This window comes from Carcharhinus amblyrhynchos, chromosome 17 (genome assembly GCF_965287045.1).
Source record: "Carcharhinus amblyrhynchos chromosome 17, sCarAmb.v2.hapA, whole genome shotgun sequence".
Classification (NCBI taxonomy): domain Eukaryota; kingdom Metazoa; phylum Chordata; class Chondrichthyes; order Carcharhiniformes; family Carcharhinidae; genus Carcharhinus; species Carcharhinus amblyrhynchos.
Window position 1 is genome coordinate 38719621 of NC_137340.1, and position 27364 is coordinate 38746984.

General features: G+C 41.1%; 1 protein-coding gene across 2 annotated transcripts; it reads right to left on the minus strand.

Annotated features, from left to right (window-relative positions):
* Positions 1-15973: 15973 nt before the first annotated feature.
* vax1 (ventral anterior homeobox 1) lies at positions 15974-24403 on the minus strand. 2 transcript variants are annotated; one of them, XR_013888830.1, is made up of 4 exons: positions 24163-24403; positions 21087-21274; positions 19142-19907; positions 15974-16038 (listed from the first exon to the last, which is right to left on the minus strand). XR_013888830.1 is itself a non-coding variant. In XM_080205303.1 (3 exons), exons 1-3 carry the CDS (start codon positions 24401-24403, stop codon positions 19422-19424), a joined length of 915 nt encoding a protein of 304 aa, XP_080061429.1. In that variant the 3' UTR covers positions 18606-19421. The 2 variants fall into 2 exon arrangements, 1 of the variants encoding a protein (XP_080061429.1); XM_080205303.1 differs by lacking the exon at positions 15974-16038 and having other exon boundaries at positions 18606-19907.
* Between the last annotated feature and the right edge of the window lie 2961 nt (positions 24404-27364).

Below are 27364 nucleotides of genomic sequence, written 5' to 3' on the forward strand. Positions count from 1 at the left end.
GATGATCTAAATGACCTAAATCATAAATTATTTAAGAAGAAACATTAGTAAGAACCACTTCTGATTAGAACAAAAGTTCCTTGTACTGCAGTTGCCTTTAAACAGCAAACCACATCAGTGGCATATGCAAACTCAAACATATGTATGTCCCAGGGATGCCACTCTTCAGGCATTGATGAGCACACTCCAAACTATGACAATAACTAGCATCAATACCCTTGGAAATAGAATTCCAAGAACCACAAGTTTGAAATTCTGACAAGTTGTATGATGCATAGTCTACACTTGTGTTTTTGTATTATCCACTTTGGTAGAAATAATAGTAGGAGGGATTATTATTTAAAGGGTGGAAAGCTGCAGCATGCTACAGTGCAGAGGGACCTGGGGGTCCTTGTGCACGAATCGCAAAAACTCAGTCTGCAGGTGCAGCAGGTGATCAAGAAGGCGAATGGAATGTTAGCCTTTATTGCGGGGGGGGATAGAATATAAAAGCAGGGAGGTCTTGCTGCAACTGTACAGGGCACTGGTGAGGCTGTAACTGGAGTACTGTGTGCCGTTTTGGTCCCCTTATTTGCGAAAGGATATATTGGCCTTGGAGGGAGTACAGAGAAGGTTCACTAGGCTGATACCGGAGATGAGGGGGTTAGCTTATGAGGAGAGATTGAATAGACTGGGCCTGCACTCGTTAGAGTTTAGAAGGCTGAGAGGGGATCTTATCGAGACTTACAAGATAATGAAGGGGCTAGGTAGGGTAGAGGTAGAGAGATTCTTTCAGCATAGAAAGGAAAGCAGAACTAGAAGGCACAGCCTCAAAATAAGGTGGGGGGGCAGTTTAGAAAGGAGTTGAGGAGGAACTTCTTCACTCAAAGGGTGGTGAGTCTCTGGAATTCTCTGCCCATTGAAGTGGTGGAAGCTACCTCACTGAATATATTTAAGTCACGGGTAGATAGATTTCTGATAGACAAGGGAATTAAGGGTTATGGGGAGAAAGCAGGAAAGTGGAACTGATCCACTTCAGATCAGCCATGATCTTATTGAATGGAGGGGCAGGCTCAAAGGGCTAGATGGCCTACTCCTACTCCTATTTCTTATGTTCTTATGTTTTCCTTTGGTTATGTCCTTTTTATGATATTTTATTTTTTCCCTCTTATTTTGTTCCTTTGTTTCTGCTTTTGATTTTCAATTGGAGCATGGGAGCATTTGGGTGGAGCAGGGGAAAGTGTAACAGCATGGTGGCAAGTGTTGCTAGAGGGCAAAACAGAAAGGTAGATGATGAAATTTTGCCTAAAAAGTTTGGTGGGAGGTAGCAAATGGTAGTGATGAGTGGATAAATGATAGTGCATAAATTGGGATGTTGAGAGCAGTTGGCCTAGCAATTCAATTTGGCTAGGGTTCAGGCACCAAATGGGTACAGGAACTGTTAGTGTGCTCAAAGGAAGAGACCAGAGATTGTGGAAATTGGTCCTTAGGCTTCATTGAAGTAATTGTGATAAGCCTATCATGCCTCCACAGGCAATTCACCAAACTGAATAAGTGAATTCCAGGCCACCTGCCTGATGGGCAGCAATGCTCAATGGGAAGGGGAAATGAACCAGGGGGGCCACTGAAGGTTGCAGTATGGCAGAGCAGTACCGTGAGCTACAGAGAAGAGAGGGTGGAAAATTGTGATGTTGAGGAACTGCATTTCAGAGAGAGAGCGAGAGACATTAGAAGAGTTCCAATGTTAAGAAAAGTTAAGGAAAGAGAGTAAAATTAAAAGGGGATACACATTAACATTACATTTTAAAATAAAGAATAATAAATTAGTTTATTTATAATTGCTTAAATTCTTGGTGGATTGGATCAGGAAAATCCATTTCACTGTCACCAGTGGTTGAAGGCTGCATTTACCTACATGATTCTCCTTATTGTTTGATGCCGCATAATCACTTTATAAAATGTCTATACAGTCAGTTTCCATTGTAAATGTTAATATGCAATAACAAGATATGTGAAAATATGTCAATGTTTTCAATATAAATAGTAAAAAATGTTTGTAAGAAAACAAATTTCCGATTTAACATAAAACTGAAATTTAAGAGAATAAGTGCAGAGCTTTAATTGCCAAACGGTGGGGGCATGGGGTTAAATGCCTATAAAGTCATATTAAGCTGAAATCCCCAGATGATCCCACCTACTTCCCAGTTTGATTTCAGTCGCTTTGCAGGTGATTGGAGAAAGCCATTATAAATAGGTTATTAATTCTGAATTTAACTCTGCATTCTGGCTTTAACAGCAAGCACACAGGCTTCCTGAACTTTTTGTACTTCACCAGGGACAACAGTGAGAGTGTTTTTTTCAATGTTTCAGACAGTCTGCAAAGTGACTACAATACAAAATGTACTTCATTGAATATACGGTACTTTGGGAATAGAAACTAGAAATATTGGAAGTTGGCACAGATGAAGCAACAAAAAGAGCATATCATGTACAGGAAGGGATGTTTGAGGCCAGAGTTGAAATGAGTCTCTTACTGCCCCAGGCAAAACATGTATCACTGGCAAACTAATGAAAATTAGTTTGATCTCATTGACAAACAATGGGTCATGAAAGGCTCTAGATGAATGCAAGTCTTTCTTTCTATTTGTTTTCAACACCCTCTTGCATTAATGTGCATTATTCCAGAATATTCCCTTAAGAATTCTAACAAAGTAGGGAAAACTATGCTAATGTTGTTGTTAATGCTAACATGCAGAAATAGAAACTTGAATGTATCTAGGATATGCTTAACCATAACCCGAAGTAGAATTTCACTTCTTGTGTGTGAAAATTGCTGCTAAATTCTACTGATTACTGACAATATTTTGGATATGTATCATTGAGATGGAAATTAAAACACCGTTGGAAAAATTTTTTTTTATATATTTATTCTTTCATGGGATAGGTGTCGCTGGCTAGGGCAACATTTATTGTCCATACTTAATTGCTTTTGAGAAGTAGTAGCGAGTCACTACTGCAGTCCTAGTAATGCAAGTACACCCACAATGCTGTTAGAGAGGGAGTTCCAGGATTTTGACTCAGTGATGATGAAGAAGCGTGTTCTTCTAGATGGTACTGTTTCCTGTACCATACTGTTTGGAAGGTGCTGTTGTAGGGGTATTAATGAGTTGCTGCAGTCCATCTTACAACTGCTGCCACTGTGAGATGGTGATGGAGGGAGTGAATATTTAAGGTGGTGGATGAGGTGTCAGTCAAGTGGTCTACTTTATGTTGGATGGTCTTGAGTTATCCCAGTGTTCTTGGAGTTACAGTCATGCAGACAAGCAAACAAGTGGAGAGTATTCCATCACACTCCTGACATGTGCTTTGTAGATGCTCAACAAGCTTGAGAGTCAGGAGGAAAGTTACACGCCACAGAATTCCTTGCTTCTGACCTCTCTTGTAGCCATAGTATTGATATGGTTAGTCCAATTCTGTTTCTTATCAATGGATGTTGATGGTAAGCGATACTGAAGGTCAAGGGGAGCGAGTTATATTCTCTCTTGTAGGAAATGTTCATTGCCTGGCACTTGTGTGGCAGAAATGTTATTTGCTACATATCATACCAAGCCTGAATGTTGTCTTGGTTTTTGCTGCAGACAAATAAGGACTCTTTCACTATCTAAGGAGTCATGAATGGTGCTGAACATTGCACAATCATCAGCCAACATCCCCACTTCTGACCTGATGATGGAGGGAAAGTCATTGATGAAGCAGCTAAAGATGGTTGGATCTAGGACACTACCCTGTGAAACATCTGCTTCAATGCCCTGGGACTGAGATTTAAAAAAAATACTCATTCACAGTTTGTGGGCTTTGTTATTTAGGCCAACATTTATTGCCACTCCTAATAGCACTTGAGAAGGTGGTGGTGAGCCACCTTTTTGAATTACTGAATCTGCATCATGTAGGTATACCCGTAGTGCTGTTAGGAAGCAAGTTCCAGAATGTTGACCCAGCATCAATGAAAGAACAGTGATTAGTTCCAAATCAGCATAGTGTGTAGTTTGGCATGGAACTTGCAGTTTGTGATATTCCCCATGCATATATTGCTCTTGTCCTTCTGGACCATAGAGGCCATGAGTTTGGAAGGTGTTGTCGAAGGAGCTTTGGTGAGTAACTGCAATGCATATTGTAGATGGTATGCAATGTTGCCAGTGTGCATCGGTGGTGGAAGGAGTGAATGTTGAAAGTAGTGGATAGATCTGCTTTGTTTTGAATGATTCAAAGCTCTTGACTTGTTGCAGCTGTACTCATCCAGGCGAGTGGAGAGTATACCATTACACCCTTGACTTGTGCCGTGTAGATGTCCACCAGCTTTGGAAAGTCATAAGGGGAATTCCTAGTGTCAGAGCTGCTCTTGTAACCACAGTATTTATACGGCTAATCCCTTTCCATTTCTGGAATAGTAACTTGTAGAATGTTGATAGTGTGGAACTCAGTGATGGTAATGCCATCGAATATCAAGGAAAGATAGTTAGATTATTTTTAATTGGAGATGGTTATTGTTTGGCACTCGAATGGTTCAGATATTACTTGTTCAAGGCTGAATGATGTCCACATCTTTCTGCAGATGTATATGAACCGCTTCAGTATCTGAAGAGTCATGCAGGTTAAGAACCACCATGCAATTATCAGCAAATATCCCCAGTTCTGACGCCAAACAGTGAAGAGTTTCCCTCTCGATTTCCATTGATTTTAGTTTTGCTGGGGCTCCTTCATACCACACTCAGTCAAATGCTGCTTTGATGTCTAGAGCAGTCACTCTCACCTCACCTTTGGAATTCATTTCTTTATTCATGTTTTGATGAAGGCTGTAATAAGGTCAGAAGCTGAGTGACCCTTACAGAACCCAAACTGAGTATTAGTGAGCTGGTTATTACTGAGTAAGTGCCACTTGGTAGACTCCTTCCATCACTTTGCTGAAGTTTGAAAAGTAGGCCGAAGGGACAGTAATTGGCTGGAATGGATTTGTACTGCTTTTTGTGCTTTTTGCATACCTGGTCAATTTTTCACATTGTCAGACAGATGCCAGAGTTGAAATTCTACTGGAGCAACTTGGCAAGGAGCACAGCTAGTGCTGGAGCACAAGTATGTTTCCGGAACCCATAGCCTTTGCAGTATGCTTCAGCCTTCTCTTGATGTCACGTGGAGTGGATCAAATTGGCTTAAGACCTGTGATGCTGGGATCCTCAGAAGGAGGCAGAGATGGATCATCTACTCCTCACTTCTGGCTGAAGATGGTTGCAAATACTTCAGCCTTGTATTTTGTATTATGCTGCTTCCAACCTCCATCAATGAGGATGGGGATATCTATGGACCCTCTTCTTTTAGTTGATTGTTTAATTGTCCACCACCGTTCACAGGACTGCAAAGCTTAGATCTCATTTGTTGGTTGTAGGATCATTTAGCTCATACTATCATATGTTGCCTCTGCTGTTTGGCATGCATGTAGTCCTGTTTCGTAGCTTCCTCAGTTGGACACTTAATTTTTAGATATGCTCCTGATATTGCTCCTGGCATGCCTTAATGAACTCTTCATTGAACCAGAATCAGTCCCTCAATTTGATGATAATGGTAGAGTCAGGGATATGCTTGGCCATGTAGTTACACATTGCAGTTGAAATCAATTCTACTGCAACTCATGTCCCAGAGTGCCTTAGGATGCCCAATTTTGAGTTACTAGGTTTGTTCAAAATCTATTATATTTAGCACAGTGGTAGTGCCACACAACACAGTAGAGGGTCTCCTCAATGAACACAAGATTTGGTCTCCACTGTGCAGTGGTCGCTCCTACTAATATTGTCACAGACAGATGCATCTGTAACAGGCAAATTGATAGAAGGTTTTTTCTCTCTTGTTGGTTCCCTGTCTAGCAGTTCAAGGCCCAGCCCAGCAACTGAGCCTCTTTTGTTGATGGATATTGAAGTGCCACACCAAATGTGCATTCTGTGGCCATGCCATGCTTCTTCCAAGTGACATTCAACATGATGAAGTTCTGATTCATCAGCTGAGGGGGATGTTACATGGTGATCAGCAGGAGGATTCCTTGCCCATATTTGACCTGATGTTATGAGACTTCATGAGATCCAAAGTCAACTCTCAGGGCGGCTCTCTGCCATGCACCACTATGCCACCACCATCTTACTGGGTCTGTCCTGCCAATGGAACAAGGTTGGTGATAGTGGTGTCTGGGACATTTGTCTGTAAGGAATGATTTAGTAAGTATGACTATATCCAACTGTTGCTTGACCAGTCTATGGGCCAACTCTCCTAATTTTGTGCAAGCATCCCAGATGTTCGTCAGGAAGATTTTGCAGGTTCAACAAGGTTGGATGTGCCATTATCATATCTGGTATCTAGTGTCAATGATAGGTCACCCAGTTTCATCCCTCTTTGACTTTGTTGCAGTTTGATTCAATTGATTGGGCCATTCCCTGGCCATTTCAGAGGGCAACTAAGGGTTAACCATATTGCTGTGGGTTTGGAGTCACATGGAGGCCAGACCAAGTAAGGATGGCAGAGTTGCTTTCTTAAAGGGCATTAGTGATTTTTTACCAATCAACAATAGTTTCATAGTCACCATTACTGAGATTAGCTTTTAATTCCAGATTTATTTATTAAATTTAAATTTCAGCAGCTGCCATGGTAAGCCTGAACCTGTGTCCCCAGAATATTAGTCTGGCCTTTACTAGTCCAGCGATCATACCTCTACGCCACCATTGTACAATATCATCTTGGTATCAGATAGTACTGATATGTCCAAAGCACAATGAATGCCAATGACTGGCAACCTAAGTGGATGCAATTGTTCTGAATTTACTCAAATATCTGAGGATAGCTGAAAATCCATATTTCTGTATGAAGTTTTCCCCAGAGAAGTTGCAAATTTAAAACAGGATACACATGAGAAGTTATTTGGCAGGGCTATCCTAAACATGTTATTGTTTAAATAAATACACCATCTGCCATGGCATTCATATTATGAAAGCCTCCTGCATTGGAATGAGTAAGCTGATCTTAACCTGGGCAGGACTTTGGTGCTACAATTATCCTCAGCCTCACAAGGAGAATAAAAAGCCCATAGGTTTTGCATCACTTCCTGGCTGTGTAATTGCAATGACCTCCAGAGCTAATGGTAAATCTGAAATGACATTTTGCTGCTGACTACTGGTTATATGATAAATTATTCAACATTGGTCTGATTTCTACCTGATGTGGAGACAATTGTGAGCGACAGTGGATAGGGTTTCCTTTCTGGACATGTTAACTCATGATCTTTTCATATAAACTTACTTCCATAAATCTGCATGATGAAACCAAGTTCCAATTAATGGTCTTGCACTCATGAAACCTTTTGTTTAAATATCATCGCACATCAAAAACATGGAGTCCGCTGACAGTTGTAGTCAACACTGTCAAAATCATGTCAAAACAGAATGAAATAACAAAAATGGGAGAATATTTGGATTCCACTGAGTAATATAAACTGCTTACATTTCACCTTGTAGTATGTAACACAAGAAAAAAACTAGATTATTGTTAAATCAAACCTAGATTTCATTTAAAGGTACACAAGACTAGTTCGGGCCAGTACCAGTCATTTCCCAAATGTTACTGTTATTTTCCTTTCTGGGCTGGCATCAATTCTTACGCCTACACTTTAATTTATAGATTCCCTGTATTTTTAACAGCGGTATATTTGTAGAACTATTTATGCTCATTTTCAAAATGCTGCAAATTGACCAGAAGTTCAAACACACAGGATGGATTCCAACTCCGGATATGGAGGGGTGGAAGTCGGCCCAAGCTTTTTTTTGTGGTCTAGATCTTGCTATTGTGCAACCATCAAACTATAATTCCTGAAAGGAGTTTTGCTGTAGCACAATCTCAGGGTCAGTACTTTAGCAGACGACATAGAAGCAGGTACAGTCAGTCAAGTGGGCAATAACACGGAACAAAGAAAATTCGGCACTTCAAGCCTACACCAACGATACTACCCTCTACCCTTCCGGGGACCATATCTCTCTATTCACATCCTATCCATGTATTTGTCAAGACACCCCTTCAAAGTCACTATTGTACCTGCTTCTACAACCTCCCCCAGCAGCGAGTTCGAAGTACCCATCACCTTCTGTGTAAAAACCTTGCCTCTCTTTTAAACTTTGCCACTTGCACATTAAATCTATGCCCTCTAATAATTGACCCTTTCACCCTGGGAAAAAGCTTCTGACTATCCACATTGTCCATGCCCCTCATAATCTTGTGGGATTCTATCAGCCAGCCCTCAACCTCTGTCATTCCAGTGAGAACAAACTAAGTTTCTCCAACCTCTCCTCATAGCTAATGCCCTCCAAACTAGGCAAAATCCTGATAAACCTTTTCTGTACCCTGTCCAAAGCCTCCACATCTTTCTGGCAGTGTGGCGACCAGAAGTGACACTATATTCCAAGTGCAGCCTAACTACAGTTCTATAAAGCTGCAACATGATTTGCCAATTTTTAAACTCAGTGTCCCAGCTGATGAAGGCAAGCATGCTGTACACCTTCTTGACTACATTCTCCACCTGCATTGCCACTATCAGTGGCCTGTGCACCTGTACACCCAGACTCTTCTGCCTATCAATTTTCTTAAGGGTTCTGGCATTTACTATATCTTTCCCATCTGTATTAAACCTTCCAAATTGCAATAACTCACATTTGTCCAGATTAAGCTCCATCTGCCCTCTCTCCACTCAAGTCTCCAATTGGTCTATACCCTGCTTTATCCTCTGATGGTTCTCATCGCTATCCACAATTCCAACAAACTTTGTGTTGTCCACAACCTTACTAATCAAACGAGTTACATTTTCCTCCAAATCATTTATATATATTACAAACAAAGGTCCCAGCGCTGACCTCTGAAGAACGCAACTAGTCACAGCCCTCCCTTCAGAAATGCACCCTTCCACTGCTACCCTCTGTCTTCTATGACTGAGCCAGTTCTGTATCCATCTTTCCAGTTCACCTCTGATCCTGTGCAACTTCACCTTCTGTACCCATCTGCCATGGGGGACCTTGTCAAAGGCCTTACTGAAGTCTATGTGGACAACATCCACTGCCCTACCCTCATTAATCATCTTTGTCACTTCTTTGAAAAACTCAATCAAGTTAGTGAGGCACGACCTACCCTTCACAAAACAATGTTGCCTCTCACTAATATGTCCAGTTATTTCCAGGTGGGAGTAAATCCTATCTGGAAGAATCCTCTCTGATAATTTTTCTACCACTGACCTTAGGATCATTGGCCTGTAATTACCTTGCCACCTTGTAATTATTCTTGCCATCCTTCTTAAACAAAAGAACAACATTGGCTATTCTCCAGTCCCCTGGGACCTCCTTTGTAGCCAGTGAGGATATAAATACTTCTCTCGAGGCCACAGCATTTTTCTCCCTTGCATCTCTCAATATTCTGGGGTATATCCCATCAGGCCCTGGGGATTGTCTACCTTAAAATTTTTTAGGATCCCCCCAATACCTCCTCCTTTTTGATCTCAACATGACCCAAACTATCTACACACCCTTCCCCAGACTTATCATTCACCAAGTCCTTCTCTTTGGTGAATACTGATGCAAAGTAGTCATTTAATACCTTGCCTAGTTCCTCTGGCTCCATACATAGATTCTGTCTTCTATCCTTGAGTGGGCCAACCCTCTTGCTCTTTATATATGTATAAAAAGCCTTGGGATTTTTCTTAATCCTGTTGGCCATTGGCTTTTCGTGAACCCCTTTAACTCTCCTGACTCTTTGGTTAAGTTTCTTTCTACTTTCCTTGTGTTGCACATTTGCTTTGTGTGTTCCCAGCCTCCTTGCCTTGACAAATGCTCCCTTTCTCTTTTTGACTAGGCTCACAATATTTCTCATTGTCCAAGGTTCCTGAAGCTTGCTTTACTTATCCTTCATCCTTACAGGAATGAGCCAATCCTGAATTCCTATCAACTTGAAAGCCTCCCACATGCCAGATGTTGATTTGCTCTCAGACATCTGCCCCCAACATTCTTCAGTTCCTGCCTCATATTGTTGTAACTAGCCTTCCCCCAATTTAGCACCTTCATCTGAGGACTACACTTAGCTTTATCCATCAGTATCTTAAAGCTTACTGAATTGTGGTCATTGTTGCTGAACTTCTCCCCTACTGAAATGTTGACCACTTGGCTGGGCTCATTGTGCAATTCCAGGTCCAGTATGGCTCCTTCCCTAGTTGGACTATCTACATACTGATGCTTCTTACAATCTCTGCCCCAAGCAGGCCCCTAGCATTAAGTGAATCCTAGTCAACATAGGGGAAGTTAAAATCACCCACCACAACTTGCCAAAATCTGCATATATATGTGTTCCTCTACCTCCGTCTGGCTGTTGGGAGGCCTATTGTAAATCCTCAACATTGTGACTACACCCTTCCTATTCCTGAGCTCTATCCATTTTGCCTCTCAGTACATAAGAACATAAGAACATAAGAAATAGGAGCAGGAGTAGGCCATCTGGCCCTTCGAGCCTGCCCCGCCATTCAATAAGATCATGGCTGATCTGTCGTGGCTCAGTTCCACTTTCCCGCCCTCTCCCCATAACCCTTAATCCCCTCTCTTATCAAAAACCCATCAACCCGCTTCTTAAAAATATTTAGCGAGGCAGCCTCCACCACTTCAACGGGCAGAGAATTCCAGAGATTCACCACCCTTTGAGTGAAGAAGTTCCTCCTCAACTCCGTTCTGAACCGCCCCCCCTTTATCTTGAGGCTGTGCCCCCTAGTCCTACTGTCTTTTTTGAGCGGGAAGAGTCTTTCCACCTCTATCCTATCCATCCCATTCATCATCTTATACGTCTCAATGAGATCTCCCCTCATTCTTCTAAACTCTAACGAGTACAAGCCTAGTTTATTCAGCCTCTCCTCATAGCTCAACCCCCTCAACTCCGGTATCAGCCTAGTAAACCTCCTCTGCACTCCCTCCAGGGCCAAAATATCCTTGCGCAGGTGCGGCGCCCAAAACTGCACACAGTACTCCAGCTGCGGCCTCACCAATGCCCTATACAGCTGCAGCAAGACCTCCCTACTTTTATATTCAATCCCCCTCGCTATGAAGGCCAGCATCCCATTCGCCTTCCTGACCACCTGCTGCACCTGCAGGCTGGGTTTTTGCGACTGTGATACAGCTGTGATATTCTCCTTAACTAGTTGTGCAACTCTCCCACTCCTTTTACATCCCCCTCTATCCTGTCTGAAACATCTGTATCCTGGAACGTTACACTGCCAATCCTGTCCTTCCCTTAACCAAGTCTCTGTAATAGCAACAATATCATAGTTCCAAGTACTAATCCAAGCTCTAAGTTCATTTGCTTCACCTGTTACACTTCTCGTATTGAAACAAATGCACTTCAGTCCACCAGACCTTCTTTGATCAACAACCACACCACGCCTGCTCTTCCTCTGAGTCCTACTGGCCCGAATCTTTAGTTCCCCTTCAGTTAATTCACCTTTGCTTTGGTTCCTGCTCACTGCCAAACTCAGTTAAATCCTCCTGTGTGACATTAGCAAACCTCCCGGCCAGGATATTTATGCCTCTTCAGTTTAGATGCAACCCATCCTTCTTGTACAGACCCCACCTGCCCTGGAATAGATCATAATGGACCAGATACCTGAAACTCTCCCTCCAACACCTGTTTAGCCATGTGTTGAGCTGTACTATCTTCCTATTTCTTGCCTCACTGGCACGTGGCATGGGGAGTAATCCTGAGATTACAACCCTAGAGGTCCTGCTTCTTAACTTTCTACCTAACTCCCTAAACTGCTGCTGCAAAACTTTGTCACTCTTCTTACCTATGTCATTAATACCAATATGTACCACAACCTCTTGCTGGTGATCCTCTCCCTTCAGAATGCTTTCTGCCTATTCAGAGACATCCTGGACCCTGGCACCAGGGTGACAACTCACTATCCTGGAGTCTTTTTCATGTTCACAGAAGCACCTATTTGTACCCCTAACAATAGAGTCCCCTATTACTATTACTCTAGGGCTCTTTATCCCTCCCTGCTTAACAACAGAGCCAGATGTGGTGCCACTGCTCTGGCCACAGCTGCTGATCCCCTGATAGGCCACACCCCCCCCTCCCCCCCACCCCCCCCCCCCAACAGTATCCAAAACTCATTAGAGAGGCAGACAACCACAGGAGATTCCTGCACTGACTGCCTGCCCCTTCTAGTGGTCACCCATCTATCTGTCAGCATCTTGGGTGTCACCACATCTCAAAACTTCCTGTCTATGATGCTTTTCACCACCTTCATGCTCCAAAGTGCATCCAGCTACTACTCCAACCTATCCATGTGATCTATAAGGAGTTGCAATTGGGTGCACTTCCTGTAGGTGTAGTTATCCAAGACACTGGAAGCATCACGGATCTCCCACATCTCACAAATGCAGCATTTAACTCCACTGACTGACATTTCTATCACCAAGTAAATTATTTAGGAAAATGTTTAAACACTTACCTCAAGTATCTGCAGCAATAAGTGAAGGTAAGTCTTTATATCACTTATCTTCCCAGGATGCTCCTTCTTTAATTGCCACACTGCTCCAAATTACCAAGTTTCAATCCCACTCTGCCTGCCTCACTCAGGCTGTTTCCCACTTCATGTGTGCAAAGCTCATGAAATTGGTACAGGTAGAGCAGTAGAGTGCCCCAATTATTCACAATTCAATTTCACAGCATTGAGAGTTGTTGCCTCTTTAACTTGAATCAGTCCTAAGTAATGAGGCTCCCAGCTGAGCACCTGGCAAAAGGCCCCAGAAAGTATGGTGGTGGAGCATTGACACCGCAGTAAAGGTGCAGAATAGTTTTGAATTCACCAGTGCCCCATTTTCACCAAGTGGAACATGTTAAAATCAATTTTACAATGTTTGCTTGTATGGCGCTGTGGGGGCATTGTTTGTATAATAAGTTAATCAACGTTGGAGACAAATGTGAGCAGCAGTGGATAGGATTTCCTTTTGAGACATGATAACACCTGATCTTCTCATGTAAACTTGCTGGCATAAGTCTGCATGATGCTACCAAATTCCTATTACTGGTCTTTCACTCATGAAATCTCTTCTGTACCTATCATCACATAACCATAAGCATGAGGGCACCATGATGCCATTGATTTAAGAGGCGTTAGAGCTAAGGCAGGGATTTCTGAAGTTGAAAGATCCCACTCCTAACCCTCGGTTGAGATTTGGCATACAGTTGGCACAGTTGTGTCTCAGTAAGCCAAAAAGGTCAGAAGTGAGACCAGAGCTTAGACCTAGACTCTTAAAAATGCAAGGACCAAAATTTTGGGAAAGATTATGAAGCTGTTTTCTCTATATGGAAACCAGTCAGGTTTTCTGCTTGTTTTTCTGCAAGTATGACCAGCCAGTTACATTTTTGGGGTGTTTGTCCTGGGAAGCACTGCAGATCCCAAACCACCAAAAGCCACCTCCTGTAGATTCCACCCTCTGACTTTACAAACCTTAGCATGTCAATGGTAGAGTTCAATATTGGCCACAATCCTAATGAAATAGCAAAAATCGTACCTTTGCAGATTTGCTGGTCCATTGGGTTTAACACATTGCTCCATGTAAGAAGCAAAATATCTGAAACTACAGGTAACATAAGATTGTGCTGTTCCGATTTAGAATTTATCAACCAGCACGGAACAGCACAAAGAGCAACCACTCCCACATTATTGGGTCCTCGAAGTTCAAATAGTAAGAAATATAAGCATCATTAGAACTAAGCTGCCTAAGCTTCATGGAAAGGATTGTCAAAGCTCACAAGCTAGATATGGCCCTTGGGCAAAACTGAACTAAATCCAACCTCCCATTAGATCATTGCTTGCAGCACTATCTAGTACTGAGTAGGGAGAATCTCAAACCCCAGTGACAGCCTTATTCTTCCAGGTCTCACTGAGCCAAGCTGACTGGTCAATTATCAATTGGCATATCAGATCTGCCTGAATCTGTATTACTGATAAAACAATGTATACGCTTTTGTGTAATGTTTTAATAAGCAATATATTTATGAAAATCGCCAACCAGTCCAATGGAAGAGCTTGCTTTTGGTACTTTCCACGTGATTTTGAATTTCTATGGGGATACTGTGCAATTGTATTTTGAACCATCCTTTGCCAATCCGCCCTTTTCATGCTTACAATGTATGCCTAACTGCACTAATTATGAATTAATGAAGCAATATGAAAGAAGATATTATAGTCTACTCTGGCTTGGATCCGGTGTTCTCCAAATAACTGCTGTCTCAGGCAGACTGGCTGGCACACAGTACAGGCAACTCGGGATCCTTGATTTGATTTCAATCTAGGCAGATAGAATAAATCTCCTGTTTCCACGCTGAAAAGATCTTCTGTGTTTCTTTTTTTGCAGTCTCAACTTACTTCCTAGTGGGTGTTGTTTCACTAAACACAAAACCAGTCCATAACTTGGCAATCTCAGGCAGGAGAGAGAGAAAGAAAGAGAGAGAGAAATAACATTTGCATTCATTTAGGGCTTTTTGACGGCCCCAGGACCGACCAAAGCGCTATGCAGCCAATGAAGTACTTCTTAAGTGTTGTCATTGCTGTAATATCGGAGACCAATGGGTGTTCTTGCGAGGCTGGGTTTAAGATGTACCCTTGGACCAGTTTTTGGGAAGAAACTGAAAGCTCAAAATAGAGAAATGTGCAACATTGCCAATGCGCCGACATCTTCACCTCGACAAGCACATTATCATTCGCTTCATTAAAATAAAATTCCTCATTAGAAAGTGTGAACATTAATTTTGCAAGACAAATAAAAAATTAAAAGTATGCAAATACTGCCACCTGTATTTATAATACATGCCTGGGGTATACATACCATACATCTAATGCAAATCTTTATGTGAGCTTAGGAGCTTTGTTTAATAAAAAAAGGAAAACCCACGTTCACAAAAACAGACTTACTCCAAGATCAACTTTTTTGATTTGACATTCCAAAGTAATTCAATTCCCCCCTCACTGACATCAAAACATATCCAGCTACCTAATTTATAGGTTTCGGTGCAACATTGGTTACCAAAATTGCGGATCTTTTGAGCGGAACACGCAATAGTATTCGAATTAAATGTTAGGTTATAAGATTTCCAGATGTCTTAGTTTAATGTTGATTATTATTGAAAACACAACTCAATGCGGCAGTTTTCATTAAATAAAAATTGCCAACGTGTGCAGGATTTATTTTGGGAGGCGCTTGGTTGTTTATAATCCATTTTTTAAAAGAAAAGAATATGGGGTATTATAAATATTTCTAATTCATAAAATACATTGGCCGGAAAAATACACTTTTACCAACTACAGTACGGAAGCGGCATCATTGGTAGTAGGGAAAATTCCCACAGTGGAAATAAGTTAGCGATACTTGAATTTCGTTCCTAACGATTGCATTAAAGAAACTGCGCAGAGAAACATTACATACAGTAACAATTGCAGACAGAAACATTGCACGTAGTAACAACTGCATGTAGAAACATTGCATATAGAAACAGTGCTACAGTATCAATCGCATGCAGAAAGATTGTATGCAGCGACAATTGCATACAATAACAAATGCAAACAGTAACAATTGCATTCGCCCATCTAATTTCATTGCTCACCCAACGAAACTCTAGCAATTTGATTAAAATAAACCTTCGAACATTATTGGAATAGACATTCCGGTAATCTACACTTCTGCAAATCACAGAAACGGCAAGCAGAATGTAGCATTTTCTTCCAAATAAGCTGATAAATTCAGCAGCAGTTTATAAAGTCACCACTTTAGATGAATGGAGATTAAGCTTGCGGTTTCTAACACGTTTAACGTTTAGTACCTGTGAAAGTACGACAGATTTGAGACTTTTATTTCTTTAGTGTTCAAGTTAATCTTGTCCCAGTTAAATCGACACATCTCCTTTGTCTGTATTTCCCCTGCTGTTCACGCGGCTCCAGTCAAACTGTTAATAAATATAGAGCAATGTTATTAAGCAGAACCGGAAAATAATCCATTTTAGAGGAAACGGTTTAACTAAAAACTTATTTCACTATATCGAATTGATCAGCACCCAACAGATTTCAGTCGGAAGTTAAATATTTTCGCTACATTAAAAGGGTCGCTAAAAATGAATTATATAAACATAAACAACCTTCTTTCAGTCTTTGTCTCTGTTGATTATGCACCACGTGTTGCTGACTAGTTATAGGCAATATAATCAATGTGTTTTTATTGCGACCGGGATTATTTGAAGATGTGTGCAAATTGCCAATGAACATTGTGAAAGCGGGAGTGCTGAAACTTTTCCCGAATTTATGTATTTTCACAGTGTAATAAATAGCTTTAATGCGACACGGCGTAAAGCTGGAATACACACTCAGTCAGACCGCAGTTAGAATTGACAGATCTGCAGTTTAGGGTGTTTGTTTTGTGATTCAAATACACATTGGTCAAAGTGTACGCCAAGATTGAGAAACAAGAATGAGTCTCACTTAGGTGTTAGAGGTTTGCGAATATTTTGGTGTTCGTTGTAAAAGGCGTATTTATTACAGAAATTGTGTAATATTCCATTTAGAGCAGCACCTGCATCTCCCCAGTCAAGAACAATTTATCAAAATGAACCCATATTTAAGAGAATAAATAGGATACTCGCAAGGAGAAATAACAGCGAAATCTGGACGGCCCAGCCTGTCACAGCGCGCCGTAAACAGCTTCACATTTCTTCCACCGCAATAGAAATCATGTCCAGCTTTATTTCTGATTTCGCAGACGCGTTAAATTGATTTAACTGTTAAATTCGCAAAGTATCCAAATTATTGCTACGGTTGGTGTCAAAAAGGAAACTTATTTTGTTTGTTATTATGACCCAGGCAACAGGTGCTCCTTATATAACTCCGATGAAAAGGCGGTTTAATTGCATATCTGACTTTCATTGCTTTGTCAATCTCTTACTGAGTGAGGTATCCCCCTCCATCTCCGCATTGATTTGTCTAAGTTTTTAATTTGGTAACAACCAAAATAAAAACATGGTTTACGAATGTGCCGGAATCAGCATGACGTTTGGGAATTGCCCGATAAGAACACTTGGTTCCAATGGGGATAGATGATTAAAATATGTAAACTTAGCTCTAATTCTATTAAATTTACACCAAAACCCGCGTTGTAACAGAAAACGCTGAATAGAGATCATATGGAACAAAAAGACCGCAGACTTTAGAGGTTTACATTTGTGAATAATTTATAGCTGCTTGTAAGGGCTGATTGTTGAGTTTCAATGAGTCGGTGGAGTTTATAAACCTCTCATGTACATTTGAAATTGTCCCAAAAGTATTTCGAACCAAGGACAAAATAGGGACACTCTCTTTGGAATAGTTCCGACTCTCTATTTGTGGGGGGCGGGGGAAGCCTGCTGTTATTCCACAAATCGTGGTAGGTATCACATGTGCCAAGCGCTGGCTACTTCCGGGTGTTAGGTAAAGGGCGATGCCAAGTACGGCCCCTCTAATAGCCTAGAAATTAAATCTCTGCTCCGTTATATTATGCAAACATCTAGTGTTAAATACAAAAGCTTCAATCCCCCTTAAAAAAAACACGCACAACTCGAAAAGCACATCCGAAATAAAGCATAATCATGTACAGTTTGGATACATTGAGCAGTTAACTTAAAATAAGCCACGTTTATTGCAGTTTAACCCGATTAATGATGTTAATTTTTAGCAATATTAGATTTTTGAGGACAGAGCAGCAGTACTATCAGTTCTTAATAGTTGTTGAAAAGCTCGTCTGTCAACATTTACATGCAGTAATTCAAAAGCTGCTGAAATACCAAACAACCCGTTGCAAATTCGCAACTATGGTGAGGGTGACGTCACATAGCAGTGAGTCAAACAGAAACAGGGTCTTTCAATCATAATGTGATTGCTTATTAAACTCATATTGAACACCGATTTTCAATATAGATATCTATAAAACATGTATATAACATTGACACCTGTGTACAGGAACATACGTTGTCTTTGAATCTATTATACTTCATTTCACCCTTTTATAAAGATGTGTAAAACTCTCCGGTTTGCAACGAATGCTGCCCCCCCCCCAATCTTTATTTAAAACAAGCGATGGAGCCGACAGATTTTTTAAAAATTATCTGGTTATATTCACCAATCTTCGTTAACGACAACCGTTGCAGTTGCCACTTTGTACTGAAGATTAGTTAGTAATTTCCATCATGTAGGAATGGGGCTTGATGACTGGTAATGGCCAAAAATAAGGTGGTCACATGTTTCCTAAATTAATATAGTACAATGGGGAAAACCAGTGAATGAACAAACACTATTTACGCATTTTTGTTTACGTCTAAAGCACGCTCAGATGTGCCCCGTTTTAAAGATGGCTATTTAAATATATTTTGTACATCTGTGCAGACAGTCCCAGTCATATATGGCCTTGACAAATCATCAACAGTCCATATTAAACGTGTTTTTTGGTAGGAATGAGAAACCACAGCTGTTAACATTTCAGGGTCACATATATTTTCACTCTCATGACATGCAAGATATAACAAACGACAAAATACAGATCAAGTTAGTAGCAAGGGCTTTCATTTGACTCTATTGAACTTTAAATACACGCACCGTCTTTTCATTAAACCATTAGTCTATTAATTACGGACGTTAATCAATAATTTACAATAAAATACAGTTTCAGATTTTGCCTCTTTCAAATTATTATACTATGATAAAAGCTATACATCAGAACATCTGGAGTTCGGTGGCACAAATTCAAAACAATATACACTTCTCATACAAGACCACACACTGAACAATCTCCATTCATGACACACCTAACAGAGCTAGAACAGGAAACATGAACATCAAAATACTTATTTTGTTCCTTCAGAGAGAGCCAGACTCCTGAAAAAAGGTCCCTTTTTTGTTGGCTGACTTACCTAAGCTGCAATTCAAAAATATCCAAAATTCTGCTGTAACCACAAGTCAGAAAAAAAACAACATTCTTTAGAAAAGTTGCTTGCGTTACATATGAACTCGCGCATGTGATATAGTTACCAGAGCACGGTGATCTCGTTAGCATTTAAAAGTCTGTGGCATGGAGCATTTGAAAACTGATGTTAGAACCGCCAAATTCACCACAACCGAACATGTCAGTGGATAGGTTGATTCTGCCTTTTACAAATTAATCTAAACTTGACAGGTGGATCGTTGGGAATTGACTATATAATATATGTATACAGACGTATGCATATGCTACAAGAATGTTCATTTTCAATATTTTTAAATTCAGCTTATATGGGTCAACAATTAAAATGCTGTTTCCTGAAGACATTTGTCAGTCCATTATTTTTTTGTCCATCGTTTCTCTTTTGCCATTCCTAGAATAGGGCTCGAAAGCGGAAGAGCTCAAGTATCGAGCCGATAGTTCCTGCAAATTCCCCGTCAATGATCCGGTTACAGTTAAGGGCGAGGCGAGCCTGGTGGTTACCGTCCCGAGCAGAGACGGTACCGGCATACTGAAAACGTTGTGTCCTGGGTGGCTGGTGGTCAGGGTCGGCGCTCCCGATGTCCCAGCTGTGAGCGACGAAGTGCCCAGCGTGGTGCTCAGGCCAACCACCGGGGCACGCAGGGCCGATCCCAGGGTGCTGGAGGCGCAGGGCAGAAGGCCGGATAAGCCGGGCGGGGACAGCAGCCGTCCCTGCTCGAGGAGCCGTAACACGCTGCACGTTGCCGCTGTCTCGGAAGCCGTCGACCGAACGTCGGAATCTTTTCCCTGGTCCTTTTTCTGCTTCGTACGTCGGTTTTGAAACCAGACTTTCACCTGTTTTCATAACACACAGTGCATCACATAAATACACACCAGTGAGGTAACCTTTAACCCACTCCAGCGTTCATTCCCCAAAACAGACTTAAGGCCAATAAATAAACGTGTGTCTATCACCGGCCTGAATGATGGCCATCCCAGCAAATGTCTAATTGAATTAATGATGGGGCTATAAACCTAAAGGCAAACAGAGAATGCTGATACAAAAAATATAATGTTAAGTTTACTTCTAATATAATCAGAGACAAATTAGGGTGGTAATCTGATATTATATATATATATACTGAGGCCAACAACTTACTCTATTTGTTGTTCAATGCATATCAACATTTTTGGGAATATTAGTTGTATTTTGATTGCTCTGTAAGGTTGTAAAATTAGGTCACGTCTGTTTATTTAGCGGTATTCAGTAAATATGGGTGCATGTTCGCCACGGAACTCTCGTTATTACGATATTGATACCGAACACAAAGCGTTCTACAATTGGACTAGCTGTGCTGTCTCCGTAAAATATATTTGAACAAAGTCTCCTCTGTCTGTCAATAATAAAAATGCAAAATCAAAGTTTCTCGATCTACCAGTTTCAAATTAGATTCTAAACAAGCCGAATTCGAAAAAAATATGTTGTCTTCTCTCGTTCCTTACGGAAATAACGTTGTTCGCCTAATCCTTTGCACCGATGGACCTTAAAACTTGACTTCTCGTCCAGTACTTGTTATTTAGAATCCAACTCATGCAAATCTTCAGGAAAACTGAACTGAATCTTGTTAACTGAGCTGTGAGAAAATTGCGAATGTAAAAGTCCATGTTTGGCTAAACTGTTGCCCACGTTGCAAATGTGCCGACAACTACCTAAAATGTTGTCCCGTATTTTATGGGTGTGTTGGTTAACAGGGGTCTCCACATTTAAAGACTCATTTTTTTTTAAATGAAATTAGGCTAGAATATTCAGGTCGTTATTTAATAATAACCAAAATCAGTCTGTGTCCAAGTAGATTGTAGTTATCCTTCCCTGCAGATTCGGGCAGTATTATTAGCACATCAGTATTTGAAAATGAATTGTTTAGACGGGATGTTTTAATCCAGGGTGTCCATACCTAACCTCCGGGAAAATGTCAATCTCAATCCATAATGCAACAATAAATAACTGCAGCACCACGTAAATCATAAGTTTACCTGAGTCTCTGATAAGTTGAGCTGTCGAGCCAATTCGGTCCTCTCCCGTCCCACGACGTACTGACAGCGTTGGAACTCCATTTCTAAGCGATACAGCTGCTCGGCAGTGAAAGAGGTTCGGGTGCGTTTGGGTCGATCGAGGTCCAGGCCTTTGGGCAGAATTATTTCTCTGATTGATCCCTTGGCATCTGCAATGATGGAAATGCAGTTGTCCGTTATTTCTCAGACCGATGCAACAACTGCACGCATTTATACAACTCCTTTGGAGTAAATAAAGCCTCCCAGAGCAATCCATATAAATGACACCACATTCCCAAAATAGCCCAGGACTGCAGATCATGCAGTTAGCATCGATTTCGGTGGTCGAAGACAACAAGCTGCGCATTCATCACATTCCAAACATCATATGGCGGCGTAATATTTGTTTCCTAACGCGCGTTGTGTGTTGCTGTGTTAAACCTGGTTAGGACTGCCAGCCTACATTGATTGCAAATTGAAATAAGGTTAAATTACATTTCTGTTCCCCTTCAGTTCTGTAGAACCCCTGTAGAAGGGGTATATGGACTCGAAACTTTGACTCTCGTTTCTCTCTCCACAGATGCTGCCGGACCTGCTGAGTTTGTCGACCATTTCCTGATCTGATATTAAATGTAGCTGCATTTGGTGTGATGTACATTCAAAAATCACTAACAAAAAAAAGCCAACAGATATACATGGCAATGATTACTCAAGCAATCTGATGGTCAACCAGATTGTAAATTATTTGCAGACTTGATCACTGCACATCTTTGGTAGCATTACATCATTGCACATGCTTACTACAGTTGATTAGATTGCCAAGTTGCACTCAATGTAAAAATGTACAGATAATGCGAATTGCCCTATTTTAGTACAAAATTATTGTTACTCTGGGACTCACAGTCGGTCGTTTCAGAAATACATTGCGATTTAGTAATTGGTCTCGGGTTTATAATCACAATACACAATTAATTAATTGTCCCTTGAAACAAGCAAAGGGCACGTTTCAACAAAACAGAACTCTCAGAACAGTAACATAGTAATGGAAATATATCTTTATCTGCAGGTGAAGGTAGAATTCCCACAAACTTTGGTTTGCATAAATTAAGAAAAAACAAAGCAGCACTTGCAGTGAAGTCACAAGAAAAACCAGATTGCAATGAGCAAAAGGTGTACCCTATCTGGAGCTCAATCCATCAACTGAAACTACCACAACTAGAGCAAAATAAAGCCGGTGTGTTTTTGCTCGGTTCTTGGAGTGTTGTGTCTGTAATTCAACCTGACGCGCGTCTGGGGCCAATCGGTCATAGAAGGATTAACATTTGTTTCTGCCAGGCACTGATTTACAGTTCCACTACACTTCCTCAATATTAGAACGAAAGTCAACCACTCATCATTGCTGAGCGTCGCTGAAATATTTCTGTAGATATATATAGCATTTAAAAATACATTTTAAAGTAAAATATATAATCAACTTGTATTATATATTTTAATACATATTTGTATGTTCCCTTTCTCGCGGCGGTGCCTTGCTGATTTTAAACATGGCGCGATTGTTTCGTTAGTAACTATGCTTGTCTTAAAAGCGACAAAAGCGTTTTATCCACGTTATTGACACCATAAATAAATAAACCGCACAACCTCCAATCATGAGTGTAACTAAAATACAATGGATTTATACACCGATAAAGGTTAAAAATAAACACGAACTCAGCATCAAAAAGGCCCGGCTTCCAGTGTGTAACAATAATTACAACGCTTCCTTATTACAAGAGGTAGGGTAAAATTGTACCTTTACAATGCTTTTTAAACGAGGAAAGACTTGAATGGACATTCCTGCTCAACTTTCTACTAATGAAGGTAAACGAATGAGTTTGCAAACAATGCAAATCATTCAACATGTGTATGTATGTACACATGCATTGTGATTTATACAATCTATGGACAGAGTCTGCTTTGACAATAGGAAATTATATGGCACAAATATATCTTAAGCCGCAGAAGTAAAAATGACGACAATCCACAATTTATTTTGATCAGCGCCATGCAACTGGACGTTCAGAACGGCCTCCAAGTCTTGTTAACTCGTTACACTTTTGTAAATTAATGTCACTTAATGATCTTGTATTTCCAACTGTAATGAAGGTACGCGAAATATATTTTCATTCAGATTATTTATACTCCACTACAGCCTGTTAGGATCCAATCGATTCTAACCTAAAATTGTCATGCCAGTCGTAGATTGCTAACTTTATTGGCGATGGCCTTTAGTGTAAATATTGAGTTGTTCCCACTTTTCTTTCCCCTATAAAGCGACTTCCAATCGTTGTTACATGAAATGACAAATGATAACGTGTTGATTTAAAACGTCATTCCAGCCAGCTCAGTAAAATTTGTCCCTGTTTGGGTTGCCAATTATTAGCCTTGTTCGGTAGCTGAAATCCCATTTAATCGCTCGCCCACGAATTCTCTAAATTTCTCACAATTGCCAAAGGCAACTCACTTGCATTTGGCTCAACTAGTTCACCACAATCGGCGTAAATGATTCCACAAAATTCAAGTATTTGAAATCGATGCGAGTTGCACACTAAGCTAAACGCAGGCAGCGTTTGAAAGAGAGCTGGATGGAGCCAGAAATATATTTGGAAAATACATTTACAGAACATAAACAAAGAATGAAAAATAACTTGAAAGAATTACAGAAAAAGAAACAATCGGCCCTTTTGTTTTATACGGGCAATTCGATACACTTTTCTCGTTTACAAACACTAGCAATGTTGACCTTGTATTTGCAAAAATACAGAAATGTAACCATAAAACAAGAAAACGCACGAAGCAAATTACCCCCAGTAAAAATAAAACTAATCCGTTCTCCCGGAGAGCGTTACATTAACCGGCAGATCATGGTAAGGACACAGAACAACATGGTGTAAAATGTAAAATAGCGTTTTGCATCGTACATAGGAAGCTCAAGCTGGGCAAAACCAGTGGGACAAGTCCGTTTAAAACTGAACAACGGGGAGAGAGAGAGAGAGAGAGAATATAAAACCGCGCTCACCTCTTACAAGAATTCGTCTACAATAGTCCGGGTCACTAGTACTAGATTTTGTTTTACTGCAGTCATCGGAGACTGCAGAAGCTGGGAAAGTCTCCTGCTGCTCCTGCATCAAAGAATTCCGAAGATTTCCGTGAGAATCCCTTGAATTGGAGCCGGTGTCTTTCCCTTCTCGGAGTCCATTCTTTAAACCTCTGCTCGATTCAGCTTCCATTATCGGTTCCCGATTGCATCTGACTTCCATTTGAGGACTGCTAATGAAACGTAGTGCAAAAAAGAAGGGAAATGGCAAGGCACAATATTTGTTTTTTTTGGAGGAGGGAGGGGAGGGAGGGGAAGGGGGAGTTATTGCACAAAATATTGTCCCAGCTGCTATTTTTCTCTGGGAAAAAAAAAGTTCGCTCTCTCGACGAGGTTTGTTTCCGACTGTTGGGAGCGAAATGCTGTTTTCACCGATGGCCGTCCTTTTCTGGTTGTCCAGTTGGAAATGGCAAATGATCAACGCTCTGCTACATAGTGCTTTAAGCCGCAGCCTTCCAGATTTACTGTTGTGAGAGATCTACAAATACCAGACACCACAGTACGTACACTTGCCGTTTCAATTGATTATGGGTAATTTTACGGCCCGGAATTTACGTTACCCCATGAATACACAGACTTGTTTGGATAATATATCAGGTCTTAATAGATGGTCTCTGCGCTCGCCTTCAATCAAGGAGCTAAATACGGTAAACTGATTGGTCTCAAATGCGGGGGGAAAAAATACACTTGTCAGTGAGTTAAGAGTTTCAGGAAAGTTCTGAGCAGTTTGATGGTGTGATATTAGCACCGCAAGCAGCCATCTCTAAAGCCCGAACTCCTTTGAGCTTGGTTGTCCCTAGCACTGAACGTTCAGAGCAGAGAGACTGAGTCACCTTTAGGAACAGCCCAGATCGAGAAAGAGAGAGAGAGGGGGAGAGGGAGAGAAAGGTCTATTCAGAATATATCCACAGGAAACAGCTAGTCCGGAAAATCCTAACTAAAGATTCTCTAAATGAAAAGTTTCACCTCAGTTATTTCATTGTCAGCGCAACAATATATTTGGTACGTCGAATGGAGAATAATCCAATAAGACCATTGATTACCCAACAATGAATCAATTCAAGTGAATGGATGGCTGCTCGGAGCACGCTCCAGTCCTTCTTGTCACCTCGCGGGGCAGAAGCCCTCTTCACGCTGCTCTCCGCATTCATTCCTTTATGGGAAATGGGGGAAAGAGTGAAAGATGGCAATTATCTAATTGGACTATTAACAAACAATTCTCCGAGTGTGGCTTGCGTGGTTGTGTTTCGTAGGGCGGGGTGAAAGGCCACATGTCGGACTGAACCCATTCATAGGAACCCGGGCCGTTTTTCAAGGAGCTGTAATGGAGGTCTCACTCTCTCTCTTACTCTCTGCAACTCTTCCGCAGAACTGCAAAATGAAGAATGCCGGCAATCACCATGGTGCTGCCGACTGAAAAGAAATTCATGTCCGATTTCTTCAAATAAAAAAAACCCCACAAAGATTGCCCCCCCATTGTTCTCTCACCCCCACCAACCCCCCCCCCCCACCTCCCCCCCTGTTCGAGCGGATACCTTAAATCACATGAAGTATTTTACCCCTCACTTTATCTCCAGCCTGTTAATTTACACCAGTTTTGTCGGCCTTTTTAGTTTACCATTTTAATGAGAATGTATGATCACGCAAAGGGAGGATCTTTTCTTTCTATATAAAAAAGGGAGGGGGGAAACGGAACATTTCGTTTAGTCAGCATTCAAAAAGCAACAGTTTAATTAAGATTTAGGACGTTACGAGATTTAGAAACACTGGATAAATGATGTAACGGCGGGACTAAATCCTTCCCCGTCACCTCTTTGTGTGCGGGCCATCAAATAAATAAGCTGATTTTGAAGAAAAGTTTGGATTCCATGAATGGCAAAGTTGGAATCCAAGCAGCCGCTTCAGGAGGGGTGTCTTGCGGTGAACTCCGGATTTGCCAAGCTTATGGGGTGTACATTACAAAGAGGCGCCTTGGACTATATTTTCTTGCGACAAAGAAAACATCTCTGAAGTTCTTTGCTAAATCCACCACCTCAAGCAGCACACTGCAACAATGCATCTTTTTTTAAAAAAAGTACATCGTATTAACTAAACTTGTAACGGTGAAAATTAACTGCACAGAGACTTTCCAAATAAAAAAAAGTCCGCATTCTAACCCAGCTTTTAGCCAAATATGACACTGTCTGAATTTACAAAGGCTACAGAATGTATTTATCGCATACAAAGGAAGAGTATCAGATTTGTCGCAAAATGGGCTTATCTTTTAATTCATTCACCTCCAGGCAAGCGTGTCACTGTTTCACGCTCTATTGAAATAGCAAACGCCGATGATTATTTACCTGCTTTCAGCAATTAAGTACATTTAAAAAAAACACTGAGGTGGGCAGAACGGGCAAGATGAATGCAGACCAGCAACACTAGCCAGGTTAGCTGTAACGCAATGGGTCTTCTCATTTTGCTGTACCAGGCACATTTTGGGGGGAGTTGGTCATATTAATTTGGCGTTTCCGTAAGGGGCTACAAACGTACGCTACAAGTATTAACGCTGTTTTATTAATGCACACTTCGCTCGATATTCAAGACACTTTTTTGTGTGTGTCTTTTAGGGAAGACACTGGTTGGCACCCTCTAAATCAGAAGGAAAGCGCGCATTTGAGAAAGTCCACCGTTCTTGATGAAATCCAATGGATCTCCTGGCTAATTATGGAGTGGTCAACGTACACCAGTTTTAATCTTAGGGACAAATTCGAGCCGGCGCCCAATATGTACCGACACGAAAGGGAAAGCCGCAACTTTAGTTTATACATCTCCAGTGTCAATACAGATTATGAAACCAGCCGTAGCTTTTTAAAACCCCAAATACTGCGTTCAGAAGTTTGGGAACTTTTTTGGTTCTTTCATCGGCGGTGTCTCCTGTCAGTTTACCAAGTGCCACTTGTGCCACGAACCTTACCCTCAAGTGTGTTTAGTAATTACTTCGCATCAAGCTCATTTGTCGTTGTGACCACATCGTCCCGACCTGATTTAAATTACAATCCCAACGTAGAGGGATTTATAAACAGAAATGTGAAACACAAACCTGAGATTTCTGCGCCAATTCAAACAGACCGGGAAACTGGCGCCA